Source organism: Dermochelys coriacea, chromosome 1 (assembly GCF_009764565.3).
Source record: "Dermochelys coriacea isolate rDerCor1 chromosome 1, rDerCor1.pri.v4, whole genome shotgun sequence".
NCBI lineage: Eukaryota > Metazoa > Chordata > Testudines > Dermochelyidae > Dermochelys > Dermochelys coriacea.
Genome location: NC_050068.2, coordinates 151,847,112 through 151,868,373, shown reverse-complemented (window position 1 = coordinate 151,868,373; position 21,262 = coordinate 151,847,112). Strand labels below are relative to the sequence as shown.

Here is a 21,262-nt window from a genome sequence, read left to right as displayed (position 1 = left end):
TTTGATGTAATTTAGAGCAGCCAGCTTTAAATATGCTACCTGTAAAGGCCTATTTGGGTCTGTTACACTGGACCGTGAATGCCAGATTGTTGGGGATGTTCTGGCTGCATCCACTCCTACCACACACGCTTGGAAGACAGGGAGGAGCTCTGTCAACTCTACATTCACCCACAGTGGGGTAATCCCCAACCACCTATTTAGGGAAACTTTCTGGCCCTTTTGCACCACCCTGGGACCTCACAGGGGGGCTCTATTGCAAAGCAGAGTCTGACCCATTGGATCTAGTTTCTGATTTCTTTAAAAGGTGAAACCTTAAATTTAATAGCCTGATAGGAAGAAGGCAACATCTGAGTTTGCAAATCGTTCTTAATAAACTGGAGGTAAACAAAAAATGACTAATTTATCTGCTATGTGAAATTGTAAAACAAATACAGCTGCATAAACATCTCTGAAGAACAATCTTTAAAACTGCAGTGTAGCCAAAACATTTAGAACTAACTTGATTACTTTTCAAACATTTCACCAAGGGATAATGTGCACGACAAAGCAGAATTCACTGTATACTTCTGCCTCTTAGAAATTTTGCAGGCACAGATGATTTTCTGTCTGCAAAGCCTTTTGCTTCATATAATGCTGGGAATCTGTGTCCACAAATATACTTGCTTTTCCTTCTATTCACTTGTGTCCTTAAGTGTGAAATAGCACAGTAATTGGTAAACTTTTCTGAATTGCTGACTTTGAAGGTAATGTTGGAGATTGTTGGGATTGAGCCTGTACAACACTGGCAGAGTGTTGGACACCTAAGGTGATGAGCTGGACAGTAGTGAGGGAACCTGTTCCTGCATTATTGAGAGGGCAGCTGAGTCGTTGCCAACTTATTCCTGCTTATTAGGAGGAGCGGGGCCATGGAAAGAGCACATAGCTAAGTGCTCATTCTCAGTCTCCTCTGTCAGTCTTCTCCATGGTAACTGTGGAGAGACCAGTTCTTTGCCCTGAGCCTAGGCTTAGGACCAGCCCTCAGGAAGAAATCCCCAGAATTCTCTGCTTCTAGGTGGCATACAAAACAGATTTCAGGGCCCCTTTGTAGCAGAGCTTTCAGGGGATTTTAAAAAGATTTTCAACTAAAGTTTCCTCATTGGTTTCAAAGTTTGTCTTCTCAAAACTGTAAATAAAAAAAAAAAATCTTGACTTTCTGAGGAGGATTTGAAGGATAGCACCTCTCCTCCTGCTTCAGAAATGGCAGGCACACACAGCAGGTCCCAGGAACTGAACTCTCTGCTGGTGTATGGGAAAGACCATGTGGAGATAGTTCAGCAGGCTCCATTAAAACTTGGCTTCTAGTCAGTGTGTGGTTGAGGCCTATGCAAAGAGAGATAAGTCACATGAAAACTCCCTTCACTGAGACAAAACCAGAATCAGTGGCATGGAACTGGGGCTAAATTTTAATTCAAAGTCCCCCAACGTCTTCCCTAGGTATGGGACCCCATTCCCACAGCTTGCAGAGCAAGCAGGAAAGTTTCACCTGCGCCTCCTGAATCTTGGCAGAAGGCAAAAGTTCTCCCTGTAGTGAGCAGGGTAATGAAATTCCTCCTCCCATGGCAAGGTCCATGCTGAGGTGGTTGAGAAGGCCGCAAGGTATTTTCCTTTCCCACAAGCTATTTTACCTGCATGACCTTAGCTGCTATGCAAGGTGCCAAAGAGTCATTTGTCTCCAGGAGATCCAAGTCACTCCCCACTTAGCCTAGATCCACCAGCAGGGAATATAGAGTGAAGCATTTTAGATCACCTTTCCTAGAAGATGGACCTACCATCATTCCCCTTCCTGCCTTCAGGGGTGTGACATGAGGTCATAAAGTAGCTACTCTTTTCCTTTAGGGAGATATGCAGTATATATGCCTGCAGACTGTCCTTTCAATCTCCTTCGTAACTCTCCTTACAGTCCCCCCTCCCCCTTCAAGGATTTGGCTCAGGGACTAGTGAAGAATGTTGTTCAAAGTGTTAAAACCTCTCATGAGAGAGTCTGCCCTCTAGATCCTCTAAAGAGACAGACATATCTCTAGAGTTGTGGTTATGAACAAGGTACCTCACTGTCTTAACTAAGCTTCCCAGAAGTAAGCATGAATGGGAGGTCTAACTTTGTAGGTGCTTGTGTTTTTAGCAATTGAAACACAAAACAAATTTAAAAACCCATGTTGCAAAGTTGAAGAATGGTGTAATTCTTCACCTGGTTTATGGGGGTGTGATTAAGACCTACTTGTAAGTAAGGACTAAGAGGTCTTAATTAATCTGCCTAAGGTTAAGCCTGCTGCAGCCTTCTTAGTAAAGGGCATAGTCATACCAGCCAAGGGAGTACTTCTGTCAAATCCACAGATAGGAGAATAAGATCATCACTCAGGCTAAATGTGGATACAGTAGCCTGAGAATATTGACTGTAGTCTCTTATTGTGAAGGTCTGTGCTCAACTGGAAGGCTATTGTGAGCATGCGTAAACATCCGCCCCCCCCAGCCCAACCTTTCCAAAACCCACCACAAAGAATGTGCTTTAAATTAGGCTTCCCTAGCAATTTTTTCAGTGCATGATGTCTCACCTGATTCTGACTTGCTGTTTATTCAGAACTTCCAAAGATGTGTCTCAGGAACAACTGTGGCTCCACTTAATGAAATTGGAATTGTGTACTAGCATCTAATATCCTTCCAAATATTTTGTTGGGAAGCTCTTTGGGAAGCACTGAGATGAAGCAGTCCCTGGGGCTTTAGAGAAGGGAAAAAGTTTCTCCTTTCTTCCAGTGAGAGAATCTTCAAATTATCCTCTTTCAACAGGTGTTCCCTTTGAAGCTGCTGTCATTCTAGGTTCCAGAATAGAGATTACACAATTGGAGGAGGTCACCGCTGCCTTTCCTGAGAGTTGGAAGATCCCCATCTGGGATTCTCTGGAAAACCATCCAACCCCAAAAGCTTCTCTTGGTTTTTTGGTTTCCCATGTTTGGGTAGACCCCCCTGTCTTAATCAGGGAAGGCCATTCAATAGAACTCACTCATTGTCCTAGGTACAAGTTTATTCTTTTTCCCACCGTAAAATAAAATAAACGAACACTATCAACAAGACCCTTTATGGCATCAAAAGATCAAGGATGCAGTGACCTACCTCCTAGCTGTGGGACAATGGAATCAATTTGGTGGAGAGACAGCTATTTTGGAAAGGACACAAGATTCTTTGTGGTACAAAGAGAAACAGTGACATGCAGGCCACTTTAGATCTCAGGACTCTCAATAAGTTCATAAAGGAGTGTAATATTGTCGGTGGAAATACTGAAATCAATTATACATTATTTTCCCAAAACTTCAGAATATGAAAATAAACCTCCTGGAGAACTACTGGAGATACTTCAGCTTCTGCTATAAGAAGTATTTTCAATAGAGTACTCCCTTTTTGGTTTGTAACTTCTACATGGGTATATCATAAATACCATATCATCCCTCCCTTCAAGTGAAAGGGATATCCTTGTCTGGACAGCCTTCTCATCATTACACAGAGCCCCGCAGCCATCACTTAAAGCCTTCAGAATCATGGATCTGCGCGAACAAGTGGAAGGGCCAGTTATGGCCTTTACAAAACTCTAGTATCTAAGTTATTGTCAAAACAATAATTATTTCCAAAACAATAGTTATTTCAAAAGAGGAAAGGGAGGAAGATAGTGTCTGATTTTCAAATGTGAGGACACCCTCTCCTCAGAGAAAATCTCTGACTTGGCTCCTGAGCTAGTTGGTCTCATATGTATATCCAGCACAATCCTTGTTTCAATTCCAGTGAGCAACTGCAGCAAATCAGTATATAGAGATCTTGGTTCAGTTCAGTACTAGCATCTCTTGGTAAATTCATTCTTACTGTTACTTAATAGCTGTGTGGTACTAGGTCCAGAGAAACATAGAAGCGAAGTATAGATACCAGACTCAATGTAGAGGGAACATATCTGGACACTTACATGACTTGGAGGATTGGGATGTGGGTCAAGGAGGTGACAACTTGTCTCATGCTATGGACCATCAAGCACCATCTCCATTTCCAGCTGATGATTCTTCAGAAACATAGCGTGTATTTGCCTGCTAAGAAGGCAGAAAACCTTAAGCACTGCTGAGAGAAGTAGTCTAGTTCATATCCTGTGCAGAAGCTGTTGCTCTACTCCTCAAGATTCTACACCAAGAAGGAAAATCATGGTCGATTGGCTCAGCAAGAGAAGCTTAGAACCTTACGGTGCATCACAGGCCATATTGGAAGCCTACTGATGAACCTATTTCCATCCTAAAACCAAAAAAGGCACTAAATGAAGAAGAGACACTCAAAAGCAGAGGCTGTGGTTCCTTTATCTCAGAGGAGTGACGTTCTGGAACAGGTTTCATGACTTAGCTTGATAAGTTTATGGAGGGGATGGTATGATGAGACTGCCTATAATCGCATGTAGCCGATCTGTGACTGCTAGCAGCAAATATCTCCAGTGGCTGGTGATGGGACACTAGATGGGGAGGGCTCTGATTATAGATAATTCTTTCCCAGGTGTCTGGCTGGAGGGTCTTGCCTACATGCTCCGGGTCTAACTGATCACCATATTTGGGGTTGGAAAGGAATTTTCCCCCAGTTAGATTGGCAGAGACTCTTTGGGGGTTTTGCCTTCCTCTGCAGCATGGGGCATGGGTCACTTGCAGGTTTAGATTAGTGTAAGTGGTGGATTCTCTGTAACTTGAAGTCTTTAAATCATGATTTGAGGACTTCAGTAATTCAGCCAGAGGTTAGGGATCTATTACAGAAGTGGATGGGTGAGGTTCAGTGGCCTGCAATGTGCAGGAGATTGGATAGATAAATGATCGTGATGGTCCCTTCTGACCTTAAAGACTATGATCTCTGAGTCTATGCCATCCCCACCCCATCCCATCCCCACTACTGAGAGTAATGATTTTAAAGAAGTTTGTGAAGAAATAGACCTTGGTGATCATAATCACCTGCCCATTAACCTTCAGGTCTCGATTCACAGACTTGATTTAGATGTAACTGGAATCTCCTCTCCAATTCCTAACACAGACAAAGCATAGTGCAACAGGGACCTATCCTGTACCAATATCCAGCATTGACTAACCCATCAACCCATTGTCTGGGAAGCTGAGAAGAAAGCATTACGGTCACTTATTCTAAGAAGGTGAATAAACACCCTCCTCGCCTCTTGGAGGAAATTCTCAAATGATGTTTATGTCTCACTTGAGGTTTCGATGTTGGGCTTATAAGGATTATACATCTGAGCAAAGTCAGCTGAAGCAAAGAATGTTCTGGTGTTTTTACAAGATAGTCTGACCATGGGGTTCAAGGTCAACACATTTTGGAAAGACAGGTCACTGACTGCAGGAATGTTGCACTGTAAGAAACACGTGAGAATCTCTCATCACTGTCACATAACAGATCTCTGAGGACCATTACTCTTATCAGTCCTCTGGCAATATGCAGATTCTGGTCTTGTTCTGGGAGCTACAAGTCCTAATAAAACCACTTTTCAGCTTCATAGTTGGTAGGGTTCTTCCTCTTCTCAATGAAAGTATTTTTCCTACTGCATTGCTACCTTCTTGTCCAAGGGGGTTTTGGAGCTTGGCATGGTCTCAATGAAACCCGTTACGTGTTCTGACAAAGGCAGTAGTTCTGTGAACTAATAAGGCATCCATCCCCAAGACTACACCAATCTTTTGCATTTAATAGGAAGTGGTATTGTTACCTTTCTGATTGAATACAAACATCTTGAGGAAGTAGAAATTAATAAGTTAGATGTGAACAGAGCCTACAGAGGAATAAAGATATAGATAGCAGAGGCATTCAAAGCATCAGGTACCGCTCCTCTCATCACAATTTTGTGAGCAAAGAGATTACACATCTTCTGAGAAGGAGAGTTCATAAGGCTACTTCAGAGTCATCTGTTCACAATTTCTCCAACACTCTAGGCTTGACATCCTCACCCATGCTGATGCAGTGTTTGGTAGAAGGGTATTACTGAACAGGACACCCCACCAATCTTTAAGTTTCTTCTCAGTTCTGTCTGGGTAAATTGAATCCTCCCTTCCTCACTATAGATGATTTTACTGCTTTTTGTGTCCTGTTGTGAAGAGTGTCTGACATGGAGGGGAGTGAGAAAGGGAAAATTCTGTCTTACCTGTGAATTTTTGTCCTAGGAACCTCTATGGGAGATAGTACAATTTTCCGAGTGAGGGTCAGACTATGTCCTGGGTTTCACCCTCCTCCCCTCTGGCTATTTCTCACTTGTTAAGTAGTTTGAAAGGAAAGGGAGTTCCTCCAGGAAATCCTTCAATTTCATGTCAAGGCTGACATGTTGAGCCAAATAATAAATTTAAACTTTTACATAATTTAGTATTTGGAAGTTATGAGTCTGGAGAGTTCTTCCTGAGGGCTGGTCCTAAGTCTAGACTCAGAGCAAGGTCTGGTGTCCATAGAGACTGGGAACACCCCAGTGTGAAATCTGTCTGACATGGTGCATCCTAGAATGCAAATTCAGAGGTAAGACAGAATTTTCCCATTTGCATGCTGAGGATAACACTGTGACACTCCCCAGGGGTGCCTAGGGTTTTGGGGCACCTCAGCACCACCTGCCCTTAGCATGAGGGTATCTTGTCTGTGCCTGCTGTGGCTTAGCTCCCTGATCCACCAGCGTGTGGTAGCCTCTGCAGTGCTCTCTCTCTCTCTGGACAGGTTAGCAAAAGGCACACATCAACTCCCAAGCCCTCCAAGCATTCCTGGTAGTGTCCAGCCCCTTGTCCACTGGACACTCACAGTATTACCTGGCCCACTGTTCCCAAAGGAACAGTATACAGGAGCTCAGAAGATTCAACTCAACCACATTGGTTAACACCACAGCACTTTGATATATTCAATATGAAAACAGGGATAAGTTTATTGTCAAAGAACAAAGATTCAAGTGGTAGCGAGTAAGAATATTGGAAACAAACAGTTACATATAAAACAAAATCATAACATACTTCCTGGAGACTAACCTTAACTAACATGTTTACCTCCTGCCTAACGAAGCTATCTCATCACAGTTACTATCCAACGTTTTCATCCAAGCTTATTTGAAGCCCCTCTTTCATTAAGAGAACATGCTGTCAGTTTATTTCCTAGATGAAGGATGATAGGGTGTCTTTTTTTGTACTGTAAAGAGAGTCCCAAAACCTTCAATGTACACTTCAAGAGAGGGTTCTGTCCCCAGCTGTTTGCTTCTTCTTGTTACTTGTCTTTCTTGAAGTTCTTACAATCTTCCATTAGCATTCTGTTCAGACTGGTGGGAGGGACCCATTCTGAACTATACAATACGTAATTTACATGTAAACAGCTACCTAGATAAACTTTGCTTGTCTGGCAGCAAACTTGTCTTTCACCTTTGCTGGGGCCAGTCCCTAGATGCAGAGCTTAAGAACAAAATTTTCTGAGTGTGTAGATGATCCCTTACACAACATCCGCACATGCATTTTGCAATTATATTGGTGATCAGTGTGACACTGACTTTTATTTGAGACTTCACATGACACATTTTGGTAAACTAGAATGTACATGCCAGACCCAAGAGATCCCTGTAACCCTTGTGCACCCTCTTGGTAGTTGGCATTAAGAGATTGGTGGGTCACACACACTTAATGCAGTATCTCCTGAGACATGCCCATTTTCCACCTATGACCCACACTCCTTTTTGTTTAAACTTAGTGCTCTGAAGTCCAAGGGAGTAGACCCATCAGGGCTTTAATCTTCTATGCAGTTTGGAGAGGACTAGGTTTATGGGATGAAATTTACCCTTGTGAAATGGACCAGCACAAGATCTATGAACCACTTAATTCCTCAAAATAGGACTAAAGTGGGACTTAAGTGCTGCATAGGCCTTTTGCTGGCCCATTGCACAGTAGTGTATTTCATCCTTACTGATGTATAGATTCATAGATTTTTAAGGCCAAAAGGGACCATTATGACCGTCTAGTCGTACCTTCCACACAAGGCATGGAATTTCACCCATTAAGTTCTACATCAAGTCCATAACATCTGGCTGAGGTGGAGCATACCTTTTAAAAAGACTCCAGTCTTGTGCATATGTGTAATCTCCTCTCATATATGCACTGGAGTACAATCACCTTATGCAATGTACAAGCACTTGCAGATCCAGGCCTACATGTGTATCATACTAAAGATAAATAATACAACAATTTCACAGAACTGTGAGATGAAAACATTTCCAATTTTTTATCTGTAAATTCTTCCCACTCAGAGCTGGCCTGAAAAAGGCAGCTTCTGCTGAACCCTTAGTATTTTTTCCATTGCTTTATAGATGCTTGAATAAATAATGATATAGAAATTAAGCTGGTGTGTAAGAAACTGTTATTTGTAACTTGATGATTAATGTGTTCCTCAGTAAAAACAAAAAATTCAGCAACAAAATCATACCCTTCTGAAACCTCTTGTCACTCTTCTTATATTTGTTCCAAAAGCCAGGAGGCATGATCTTTGCTGGCAGCTTGTCAACATTCTCAAACTGATGACTGCCCACTATGTAAGTCCCCTGTGGAATTCACAGTTGGCTCTCCATTTGCAATCTGCACAGCCTGCTGCCAGGAAACCTGACAATAATATGCGAGTTTGCAAGGCCCAATAGTAATGTAAAATATTACTTGGAGTTGGTGCTGCTTTGAGCAGGGGGTCGGACTAGATGACCTCCTGAGGTCTTTTCCAACGCTAATCTTCTATGATTCTATTATTCTATTGTAATGTAGGGAAACCAAAGTATTGCATCTGTGATTGCATCTGGGTTGCTTGTGATTCCGTTTTTATTTTTTCAAGGTTGTGTATGAGGATGTTTTTTCATTGCCTGCTATGAAGACTCTACTTATAGAACTAAATAAAACTGCAGTGAAATCGGTTGGAGGGAGCAAATGGGGAGAGAAACTCAGTGAAGGCAACACTGCAGATTTTATGTTGGTAAGGGGGCTTGCACCCAGCAGAGTCAGCTGCAGTGCTCATTACAAATTTCATAGATTCCCAAAGGTCAGGGCCATCCACATCAGCAGAAGCTCCCCTGCATTTCCCCTGTCTTCCTAGTAGTACGCTTACAATACTGCTGTACCACCAAGGATTCTTCCTAGTCATGACTGCCCAGGACCACTGCTTAAATTTCATTCCTCAACAGAGATGGGGCTCAGTAGGAAAATTAATATACTCCCATGATGCATTTCCCTTTCCAGCTAATCTCTGTGGGCTCAGTGTGGGGATGATGTGTGTCCATATGGTCCAGCTTCCACCCTATATTCACTCCCTGCCCAGAAGGCAAAGTGCCATCTGCAGGTTCTAGAGAGTGAGGGGGTTGCTGCTACAGAAGTGACTCCTGCATCTCCCACCCCCTTGATGTGAAAGTGGGGAAATCCATGTTTGGATCATGGGGGCATAGTCTAGGCCTTAGACATGAAGCTGACAAAATCTGTCAGGTCATGAACACCACCACTCTAAAAAAGGTGGAATTATGCTGTTGGAAACTTACATTTTCTCTGCTTTGAAATAGTGAAACACGCAGTTAGATAACATGTAAACTTAGCATATCCAAGCTTAGGATTTTATCATTGTTTAAAGGGAGCTGGCCTGATTCTGCCCTTAGATATGTATGCATGCATTGACTTAAGTGCAAGGTGCTTGTGTGTACCGAAGGCAGTGTTTTCAGCCTGCGGACAAGTCTCTGGGGGTGGGAGAGCATTAGAGTAGTCCATAAAAAGTGGAGCAGAGGAAAGCAGTGGAAGTATGGAAAGCTGCATGAAGTTGGATCCATTCTGATTGCTCTCTGCAAACATGCTGCTGTGGGCAGCTTCCTGAAATCTACCTACCCTTCCTGCTCCTGCAGCAGCCTCAAATACACCTGTTCATAAGAGCAACTCATCCAGGAAGGAGCTCATCAGCTTAAGCATTTGTGTCCACATTCATGATATACAGCATGGCTGCAAGATCCTGTGCCCCAAACCCACAGAACCACCAATTAATGGCCTTTGCCCTGAGCAGCAAGTATCCTGAATGGGCACAGTGAGCAACTATGAGAGTGTAGCCAAAAAGGAGAGGAGGAAAAAACCAGAGAGAATGGGCAGAAAATCGGAGAGACACAGAAACTATGCCTGAGCATGAAGTGCGAGGCTACCAGGTAAGGAATGCCCATCCACCAACCAATCAAAACGGCATAAAAAAAAAAAAAAGCTGGGAACTACTGATTTGAGTTACAACTAGGATCGTTGTGTTATGTTCAATAGCTCAATGAATGTTTCTGTGAAATTTTGGTTGGAATATCTAAATGTATTATAACAACGATAGCTAAACAACCATACAGTGCAAGGATGTAATACCGTCTACGTTTTCTGGTGAAATGATCAACTGTGAGCGGAGCTCCACTGCTTTGTCATTAGAAATCCAAGCTAGAATTTTAGATTAGGCTGTTATATGTTCATCGTAGATTTGCAATAGGAGAAAGAATGTTTTTGTTTTTAAAAAAAGTTACATTTCATGTAATCAAAACTGTATAACTAGCACAGCAAAGGTGATTGGACTAAATGATGTCATGTAAATCATACAAATTACTCGTTGCTTTCTTTGTAACAGTTTTCACAGAGACATGTTCTTTGATGTAAATTAGTTTTTCATAATACCCCATGGTTATCATAAAAACAAAATGGTATTTGTAGAAAAGCCTAGATATATTGAGGTGCTATACTGGGTTGAGCTCAAACATGCTGTGAATGATAGCATCTAAAGGGAATCAGAGCATTCCATTTGCTGTGACTTTAGTATTTGAATCAACTCTTTGAAAAATAGACCTGGTATTTAACAAGTTCCTTTTGTTAAAGTGTTGGAAGCATTACCGATTTCATTATTCACACAAAAAGAAAAGGAGTACTTGTGGCACCTTAGAGACTAACAAATTTATTATTCACACAGATATCAAATAAAAAGAATTATCCAGGATTTCCAAAAAAGCATTCGCATTCGTTGTTTTTCTGTTGTAAGGGGACATGTTCGTCAGAAAAAGGCTATTACTAGCCACAGCTCCAGAATTAAGGCTGAGTTGAGTTTTGTACTTAAAGCAGACTTTAAAATAAGACTCCAAGGTCAGAGCCTAAATAAGGACTCATAATACTCTGAAATGAAATGCTTTTGTCTTTTCCTATTTTCAGCTGCCTGTGAAGGGAACATGAGCCAGGGTACCTGAATCCATTCCAATATGAGGCATAGGGCTCTTGTAGAGTACTGGTTACTATTGCTGCAGAACATAGTTTTTAAAAAAATGATTTTTTCCATTTTGTCATAGAATCAAAAAACTTCTGAAGATGAAGAGACTGACGAAGAAGAAGAAGAAGAAGAAAAAGAAGAAATAACAGACAAAGAAGAGGAGGAGGAGGGAGGGAGCAGTGATGATGGGAAAGTGAATGAAAAGGAGGAACATGACAGTAAAACACCTGAGGGAGAAAGAAGCAATAACACCACTACAGAGGTAAAGCATGCACTTCTTTTAAATTGTTTACTGTGAAGGAATTAGCTGTATAATTCCTTATAACATGCATGCTGTTAAATTCCTGGGCTCAGCATTGAAAACTTACCCCCTATATTTGAGTCCAAATTAGTTTTTCATTCGTATGTAGTTTTAATAGCAATAGGGGTGCAGTTATAATTCAGTTATTTTATTTTGTAGCCAAAAGAAATATTCTGGAATGCTTTGTCTAAATAAATATATTTCCTATTTTTTTAAGATTAGCTACTTAGATGAATAGGCATGGTTTTTTTTATCTTATTTCATCTTTTACCAATTAAGTAATACCTACAGTTGTACTATATTTTTTCAGGAATTATACTAATATAATAATGCAATATTTTAAAAAAATACAATGAATTTCACATGCTGCAGTTAAATATAGTTTTTTTAAAGGATTTGAAAGTACAGTATAAAGATTTCATTATTTTATTTATTATTTATAGGAAGAGAAGACCACGCAAGAAGAGAAAATACTTCAGCAAGGTACAAGAACCTTCCATTCAGAATCTAACCATTACAGCACTTCTAAATACAAACTACACATTTTACCTGGCAACATTTATATATGTATCTAGGTTATATAAGTGTTAAATGATGCAGACACTTTGTAAGACACACAAAGCAATGCTCTAAAGCCAGCAACACAGCAAAGTTACCAATTTTATTTGCCTCCAAGAAAGAAATCTTTTTTTCACAAGATATTTTCGGGTGTATTGTAGGGGAAGCTTATCATAGTGCAATGCTCCTTGCAGGAATATTCTGTATTTTTTTTACACGCTTGTTGCCACAGGCAAACCATTAAAGGAGAAATCATTGAAGTTCTAGTTCACAGGTGACAAATTGATTGTAAAGGCCGGTATCTGTGCTGACTGTTTGGCATAGGGAACTTGTTGCTGTGTGTTTCCTTGCCTCACCTTGTGGGGATCCTGTGTCAGACAGACAGATATCTTCTCCCCACCCCCTTAGTTGACTATATACTTTTGCGGGGAGGGAGCACTAGAGAGCTTTGCACCCTGCCTTCTTCAGATGTCCTTCTAGTAACTAGTATGCATGAAACTATATGGGAAATACTCAGAAACAAAGGATGAAATGAAATCTATATGGTTATGAAAACTGTAGGGTCTGATTAGCTGCCTGCCTTCATTACCATACTAGGGGGAAAGACAGGCTGCCAGTCGTGGATTAATTAAAATGTGATTTCAAAATTCTTGAAAAGATTATGGGTAGAATTTTCAAAAGCACCTGAATGACCTAGGAACCTAAGTTCCATTTTCAAGAGTGAGTTAGGAGCATAAGTCTGAGATTTAGGTTTCTAAGAGCCTAAGTTACTTTTGAAGATTGGACTTAGGCTCCTAAAATACTCAGGGTAAAATTTTTCAAAAGCCCCTGTATGCTTTTGCACTCATACGTCTAGCATACCATCAGTTTCCTTATCTGAGGAGAGTTATTCCACTCCTATTGTCTGCTGAAATAGTAACTGAACACTGCCAATTTTAAATCTGCAAGAGAGACATTATTGAAGCCAAATCTATTAGTTGTACAGTGTCCTGGGCCAACTACAGGGAACCGATTGCAGAGATAACAGGGTTAGCTGCATTGTTGTAATAGTTCAGTTGGAAAAAAGGAACAGGAGGGAAATTACAGTTACAGTCAACTTTGCCCATTTTGCTCTGGGAATTCTGAGAAATTCCACCTGAAGTGGTGCCCACCTCCACTTTACAATAGTAGTGAAGAGAGAGTCCATGAGTATAATGTGACAGGTTCCCCAAGGTGCAACCTGGAAGTGGGGTACTGTTGAGCTCTCTGTGTTACGAACGTGGGCTCCCTCTCACATTGTGATTATGTGACAAGCTGCAAACCCCTCCAGGTCCTGCACTCACACAAACATTCACAGGCAGGGACACACACAGGTGACTTACATGAATGCTTTCACTGGCCACTCACAATAGAGTGGCTCCAGCCAATTCCCCCAGCTCTCCAACCTAGGACGCCAGAGTTGTAACATCTTGCCCTGGTCAGAAGCCTGACCAGGGTAAGTTTATTACCAAGTCCCTCAATTTGGAGAGGACAACACACCTATTCCTGAGCAGATTTCCCTTACACTTCAAACAACACACTGTTTAGGTAAAAAACTATAAAACAGATTTATTAACCACAGAAAGATAGATTTTATGTGATTATAAGTAATAGCGTACAGATCAAAGTTGGTTACCTAAGAAATAAAACAAATTCGCAATCTGAGTTCTATTAACTAGACAGGATTTGAATCAAGCACTGTCTCACCCTGATAGTACAAGCAGTTTACAGATCTTCCATACACAGGTTGGAACACCTTTCCAGCCTGGGACAACCCTCCCCCATTCAAAGTCTTTTTCCGCCTGACCTGCTTCCAGGTGTTGAGTTGTGGAGGAATGAGGCCAAATGATGATGTCACTTCCCCCTTTTATAGCTTCTTTCAATTTGCTGGAAAGATGCTTTGCTGTGATGGGAGTCAAACAGCCTCCATTGTGTATATGCTATCTCAGAGAGGTTTCCATTGTATAGTTCCTGGGGTAATCCTTAGGAGAGTGTGTATTCCCCTTAATGGGCCAGCAACACTATCTGGCTTCTTCATCGTTGTACCTGAAAGGCTGCTTGTGGGGATTCCCAACCTCACAACGTATTTCAGAAACACATACATAGTAAGCTTCACATAAAATGAGAGCACATACAATGTAACAGGATATTAATGCTCAACAGATCAAGACTTTTAAAATGATATCCCACAAGGCATACTTTGTACAAAACACATCATAATTATATCACCATGGTAGATGTGGGGGTGCCAGGGTGTTGCTTTGGGGTACAGATGTCCCAGGCTCAAAGTAACCCTATCCTTCCCTATTCATACACAGTGGACAAGGATAAAATAAAATATCAACTAAAGCACAATACCTTGTGTGGAGGGATACTTTTATCCTAATTGCTTAGTTTCATCTTTGAATCATCAGGCTCCCCTTCCAGCTGGTTCTCAGGCTCCAGGACACTCCTTTAAGTTCTTGGTGTGTGGGCTGTTTTCACCTTCCTGGCTGACACTAATGAACCAAGAAACTGACTAAATTGGTATACCTAATCAGGTGAAATCCTAGCCCCATTGAAGTCAATGACAAAACTTCCACTGACTTCAGCGGGGCCAGGATTTCACCCTCAGTCTTCAAGAAAGGGCAGACAACGCTGCAGCATTCCAGATGCACTTTTCCTGCATCTTATTGTTCCAGACCACCCGCCCCTTCATCACCAGTGCTAATACCCTAGCACTGCATGGCATTTTCCCCGAAGGCCAATTCATAAGCCTTTTCACCACTTGGATGTAGCTCACTGTAAGTAGGAATCTGTTTCCTACCACCACTACTGAAAGGGATAACCATCTCAGATGAAATATAGAATTGTTGGACAGTATGCAGCAACACTGATATAGTGAGCCTAAAGCTTTCTTACAGGTTTGAGAACATCAGGGAAGATTATGCTGTCCTTTGGAAAGATACTGGAATGTACATGTTGGAAAGAAAAAAGGCGGGCCTTTTTTTTTTCCCCCTTCAACTTCTGGAATAAAAAATGATTACTGCCTTGATGGAAATCAGTGATGCATCAAAAAGTAACACATCACTCCATCTAATTACAAAGAAGCTAGGGCATCTCTCTCCAATATTGCACTGCAATTAGGTAACCCAGAACAGATCTTTAAATATTTTTACAACCCCCAATAAATCTGGGGTTCTTTGATTCTAAGAGGGGGATTTATATCATTAAAGCTGGCATTAGAGGGCAACTTGGACATATGAAAATCGAGATGAATTCTGTCCCTTTCTGTATTGTTGCTATAGAACAAAGACTCATGCTGAAATACAACTCTTGCACCAGGAGTCACTCTCTGCTGGTTAAGATACGTTTTCTAAATTCATGTGCAATACACTCTGTCTTTTGTTAACCATACGCAGTTTGTAGGTGGATTAGTCAAAATATTTTACATATTTGCCAGTGCCCTCAGTATTAATTCTGCTTTTGAAAATCAAACATCTGGGGTATGGGAACAGATATAAATAGAAATGAGAAAAATAAAAACAGAATTGTTCAGGGTTGGCTGGGTATTAAGTGGAACTGAATATTTTATTCTGTCTGTTCCATTTTAGATGCAGAACTAATTTGTGTGTCTGAGTGTTAAAAATAATTAAAAGCACGGGTCTCTTTTTGCAGTTGTGAAAAAAAGTTTAATGTAATGTCTTGTGTTGTTTTAGAAAGAGAAAATACTGACATTCAGCCTGAGAACAGTTCTTTAGGGGCAATTTCGGAAAGTAGTGATGACAGAATATCTGGAGGAATACTTGGAAGGACTAAAAAGGTAAACCACCTGAGTTTTCAGTTCTGTGTAATTTGACTAATAATAAAATAATAATAATAATAGTGGTGAGCAGTTACTGAAATTTTTGATCCTTGTCCACACAAGTGAGCCTCATCATCATAGCTAACTGAAGAGCCCCAGTGAACATCCCTTTGTATGTGCCGGCTACTGTTGAAGAGTATCCATTATTGGGGATCATTCTTGGAATTGCAGAGGGCATGAGAACCTTACTCACATTCAACAGTAACTTATTGCACAAGTGATTCCATTGACTCCAATATGCAGATAGAGAGGATAAGACATCATGTGAAAGCATTATGAGCCACAGCCCCATGATGGAAGCGTTGAGACATAGTCAGGGGAAATATCCAGACTTGGTCCACTGATGGCAGGCTTATCTCTTAAGTATCCTACATTTGCTGTACATCTCACTTGTTCGGATATTTCAATTTTTGTGTCATACTGTCTTGTCATATTTCTATATGTCCCACTGTGTAGCTTGCTGCTTTTACACCAGGTTTCTCTTCTTCCTCTGGTTATTCCCTACTGTGCCCATATTTTTAGTAGAGCAAGGAGTGAACCAGAGGCTAATCAAAGGAAGAGAGGACCTAATGGCATGTGAACAGCCTTAGGAATACTCAGGGTGGAGGTGGGGTTCAGCACAATACAACTGGTGAAGAGCTTCTGGGTATGTCTACACAACTTGCAGCAGTGAGCCTCCCAGTCCGGGTTTGATAGATTCAGACTCACAGGGCTCGTGCTACTGCATTAAAAATAGCTGTGTAGCCTGTGCTTGAAGTTGTGGCTTAGGCTGGATCTTGAGCTCTGAAGCCTACGGAGGGGCCCGTGCTCCAGCCCAAGGCACAATTTCAAAGGGCTGTCTCCACAGTTGTTTTTAGTGCAGTAGCATAAGCCGGAGTGTATGGACCCCAGGCTAGGACTCTGACTGCCCTGGGCTGTGTAGACACACTCTGTAGGGGAAAGGGACAAGCAATGGGAAAAGAGCTAAGAGACCAAAGAAGGAAGACAAACCTGGTTTGGAAGATGCAGAGAGACTACTGTCCCACATTTCAAGGGCCTGTGTCCTATTTGCAGTATTGGAAATGTAAAGAACTCTGAGAAGAAGTAGCTAACGCATTTGACATACAGGACCTATTGCTATGGAAACACCCAGGTGAAATCCTGACCCCACTGAACTCAAATGATGGCAAAACTCCCATTGACTTAAATGGAGCCAGGATTTTATCCCCTATGTTCAAAAATCTCCTCTAAAGCAGAAGACTGTAGAAAACAAGATTATAACCCAGAAATCACATAATAAAAACGGGTACAAAGAAGCATTCTGTTAAAATTTTATTTGAATAAATGTTGCTTTGCTCCAAGCAACCCACAAAGTCTCACTTCCTTCCCCAACCCCCGGAGGTTTGAGTTTTGGGGTATACGTCAGATACTGTGGGGGAAAAGTATTGTGAAGTTAAAAACAATTCTGTGCTGGTAAAAGAAGGTTAACTGGTGAATTTATTACTGGAATCTCTTTGTCAGACACCTTAGTGTAAAAATACTTATAGATACAACGTACTGTATGTTTTAAAAGAAGTTTTCTATGGCTATGTTGCTCTCTGATTGAATCTTAAAATAGGCTATTCTCTAAACTAAAATGAATGCAGATAATATGAATAACAGCATAATAGAACACAGTCAAAAGATGAGTATCACCTGCTTGAAAAGTAAACATCTTTACTCCAACCCCAGATTTTTAAATAACGATCTGTCTTTTCCAAAGTATTTTAGGCAGTTCCTAAAGAACATGCATATGAACTCTGAACCCTCTGACACACACAATTCTCCATATCCTGGCAAAAAAGCAAAAAGGAAGTAGTGTTGTTTCATCAATTTCAACAGCTAGTTTAAATCAGATACAGGATTGTTTTCTTGTATAACTGACAATGAATAAATTAGAGAACCTGTCTGGGATTTTTAGATTAAAATTTTTTTTATAGTGCAAATGACGAGACTGATCCTGCAAACTCTTACTTACATGAATACTCGTATTGACTTGAATGAGACTGTTTTTTGCATAATTAAGAGCTAATATTTTTCAGGGTTTGCAGGGTCTACCACAGATTTAGGATCTGATTCAACTCCCGTTAAAGTCATTCGCAAAAAGAAAAGGAGTACTTGTGGCACCTTAGAGACTAACAAATTTATTAGAGCATAAGCTTTCGTGAGCTACAGCTCACTTCATCGGATGCATTTGGTGGAAAAAACAGAGGAGAGATTTATATACACACACACAGAGAACATGAAACAATGGGTTTATCATACACACTGTAAGGAGAGTGATCACTTAAGATAAGCCATCACCAGCAGCGGGGGTGGGGGGAAAGGAGGAAAACCTTTCATGGTGACAAGCAAGGTAGGCTAATTCCAGCAGTTAACAAGAATATCAGAGGAACGGTGGGGGGTGGGGTGGGAGGGAGAAATACCATGGGGAAATAGTTTTACTTTGTGTAATGACTCATCCATTCCCAGTCTCTATTCAAGCCTAAGTTAATTGTATCCAGTTTGCAAATTAATTCCAATTCAGCAGTCTCTCGTTGGAGTCTGTTTTTGAAGCTTTTTTGTTGAAGTATAGCCACTCTTAGGTCTGTGATCGAGTGACCAGAGAGATTGAAGTGTTCTCCAACTGGTTTTTGAATGTTATAATTCTTGACGTCTGATTTGTGTCCATTCATTCTTTTACGTAGAGACTGTCCAGTTTGGCCAATGTACATGGCAGAGGGGCATTGCTGGCACATGATGGCATATATCACATTGGTAGATGCGCAGGTGAACGAGCCTCTGATAGTGTGGCTGATGTGATTAGGCCCTATGATGGTATCCCCTGAATAGATATGTGGACAGAGTTGGCAACGGGCTTTGTTGCAAGGATAGGTTCCTGGGTTAGTGGTTCTGTTGTGCGGTGTGTGGTTGCTGGTGAATATTTGCTTCAGATTGGGGGGCTGTCTGTAAGCAAGGACTGGTCTGTCTCCCAAGATCTGTGAGAGTGATGGCTCGTCCTTCAGGATAGGTTGTAGATCCTTGATGATGCGTTGGAGAGGTTTTAGTTGGGGGCTGAAGGTGATGGCTAGTGGCGTTCTGTTGTTTTCTTTGTTGGGCCTGTTCTGTAGTAGGTGACTTCTGGGTACTCTTCTGGCTCTGTCAATCTGTTTCTTCACTTCAGCAGGTGGGTATTGTAGTTGTAGGAATGCATGATAGAGATCTTGTAGGTGTTTGTCTCTGTCTGAGGGGTTGGAGCAAATGCGGTTATATCGTAGCGCTTGCTGTAGACAATAGATCGAGTGGTATGATCTGGATGAAAGCTAGAGGCATGTAGGTAGGAATAGCGGTCAGTAGGTTTCCGATAAAGGGTGGTGTTTATGTGACCATCGCTTATTAGCACCGTAGTGTTGTAAATCTTTCTGATGACTTCAGTGAAAGTTGGATCAGGCCCATAATTCTTATTTGATCTTATACAAAGTACCTCAAAGAAGGAAATAATTCACCATTTTGAGTTTTACTGAGTTGAAAACATATGGAGTGGATATCCATGGAGTTCTTTAGTGGGGTGCAGGGGACTACCTTACATGGAGCTCCTTGAAGGGTTGGAACTCAAATGCTCAGTCATTCAACATACTGAGCACCCTGTCCCCAATCCAGCAAAGCATTTAAATACATGCTTAATTTTAAGCACATGGGTAGTCCCATGAATGTCAAAGTCTGTTGTCATTGACTTCATTAGGACTACATACATACTTAAAATTAAGCATGTAACTAAATGGTTTGCCTTTGTTCATGACATACGTTTGCAGGATATGGCTTTAAATTCTTAATAGGGCTGTCAAGAGATTATAAAAATTAATCGTGATTAATCATGCGATTAATCACACTGTTAAACAATAATAGAATACCATTTATTTAAATATTTTTGGATGTTTTCTACATTTTCAAATATATTGATTTCAATTACAACACAGAATGCAAAGTGTAGTACTCACTTTATATTTATTTTTATTACCAATATTTGCCTTGTAAAAAACAAAAGAAATAGTATTTTTCAGTTCACCTAATGCAAGTACTGTAGTCCAATCTCTTTATAATGAAAGTTGAACTTACAAATATAGAATTATGTACAAAAAACCTGGATTCAAAAATAAAACAGTGTAAATCTTTAGAGCCTACAAGTCCACACAGTCCTACTTCTTGTTCAGCCAATCGCTCAGACAAACAAGTTTGTTTACATTTGCAGGAGATAATGCTGCCCGCTTCTTGTTTACAGTGTCACCTGAAAGTGAGAACAGGCATTCACATGGCACTGTTGTAGCTTGCAAAATATTTATGTGCCAGATGCACAAAAGATTCATATGTCCCTTCATGCCTCAACCACCATTCCAGAGGACTTGCATCCATGCTGATGACAGGCTCTGATCAATAATGATCCAAAGCAGTGTGGACCAATGCATGTTCATTTTCATCATCTGAGTCAGATGCCACCAGCAGAAGGTTGCTTTTCTTTTTTATGTTTTGGGTTCTGTAGTTTTGGTATCAGAGTGTTGCTCTTTTAAGATTTCTGAAAGCATCCTCCACACCTCATCCCTCTCATATTTTAGAAGGCACTTCAGATTCTTAAACCTTAGTTCGAGTGCTGTAGCTATCTTTAGAAATCTCAAATGGTACCTTCTTTGCATGTTGTCAAATCTGCAGTGAAAATGTTCTTAAAATGAACAGCATGTGCTGGGTCATCATCCGAAGCTTCTATAACATGAAATATATGGCAGAATGCAAGTAAAAGAGAGGGCGACATACAATTCTCCCCCAAGGAGTTCAGTCACAAATTTAATTAAGGCATTATTTTTTTAACGAGCATCATCAGCATGGTAGCATGTCCTCTGGAATGGTGGCTGATGTGTGAAGGGGCAAACAAATGTGTAGCGTATTGGCACATAAATACCTTGCAATGCTGGCTAGAAAAGTGCCATGCGAATGCCTGTTCTCACTTTCAGGTGATATTGTAAATAAGAAGTGGGCAGTATTATCACCCGTAAAGGTAAACAAACTTTTTTTTCTTAGCAATTGACTGAACAAGAAATAGGACTGAGTGGACTTGTAGGATCTAAAGTTTTACATTGTTTTGTTCTTGAGTGCAGTTATGTAACAAAAAAAATCTATATTGATAAGTTGCACTTTCATGATAAAGAGATTGCACTAGAGTACATGTATGAGGTGAATTGAAAAATACTATTTCTTTTATCATTTTT

General features: G+C 40.8%; 1 protein-coding gene across 1 annotated transcript in view; it reads left to right on the top strand.

Annotated features, from left to right (window-relative positions):
* RPGR (retinitis pigmentosa GTPase regulator) overlaps positions 1-21,262 on the top strand; it is a 99,350-nt gene that overhangs the window by 76,122 nt on the left and 1,966 nt on the right. The window contains 3 exon segments of the mRNA XM_043505639.1: positions 11,366-11,548; positions 12,031-12,070; positions 15,862-15,965. Of these exon segments, the coding sequence (XP_043361574.1) occupies positions 11,366-11,548; positions 12,031-12,070; positions 15,862-15,965 (327 nt within the window).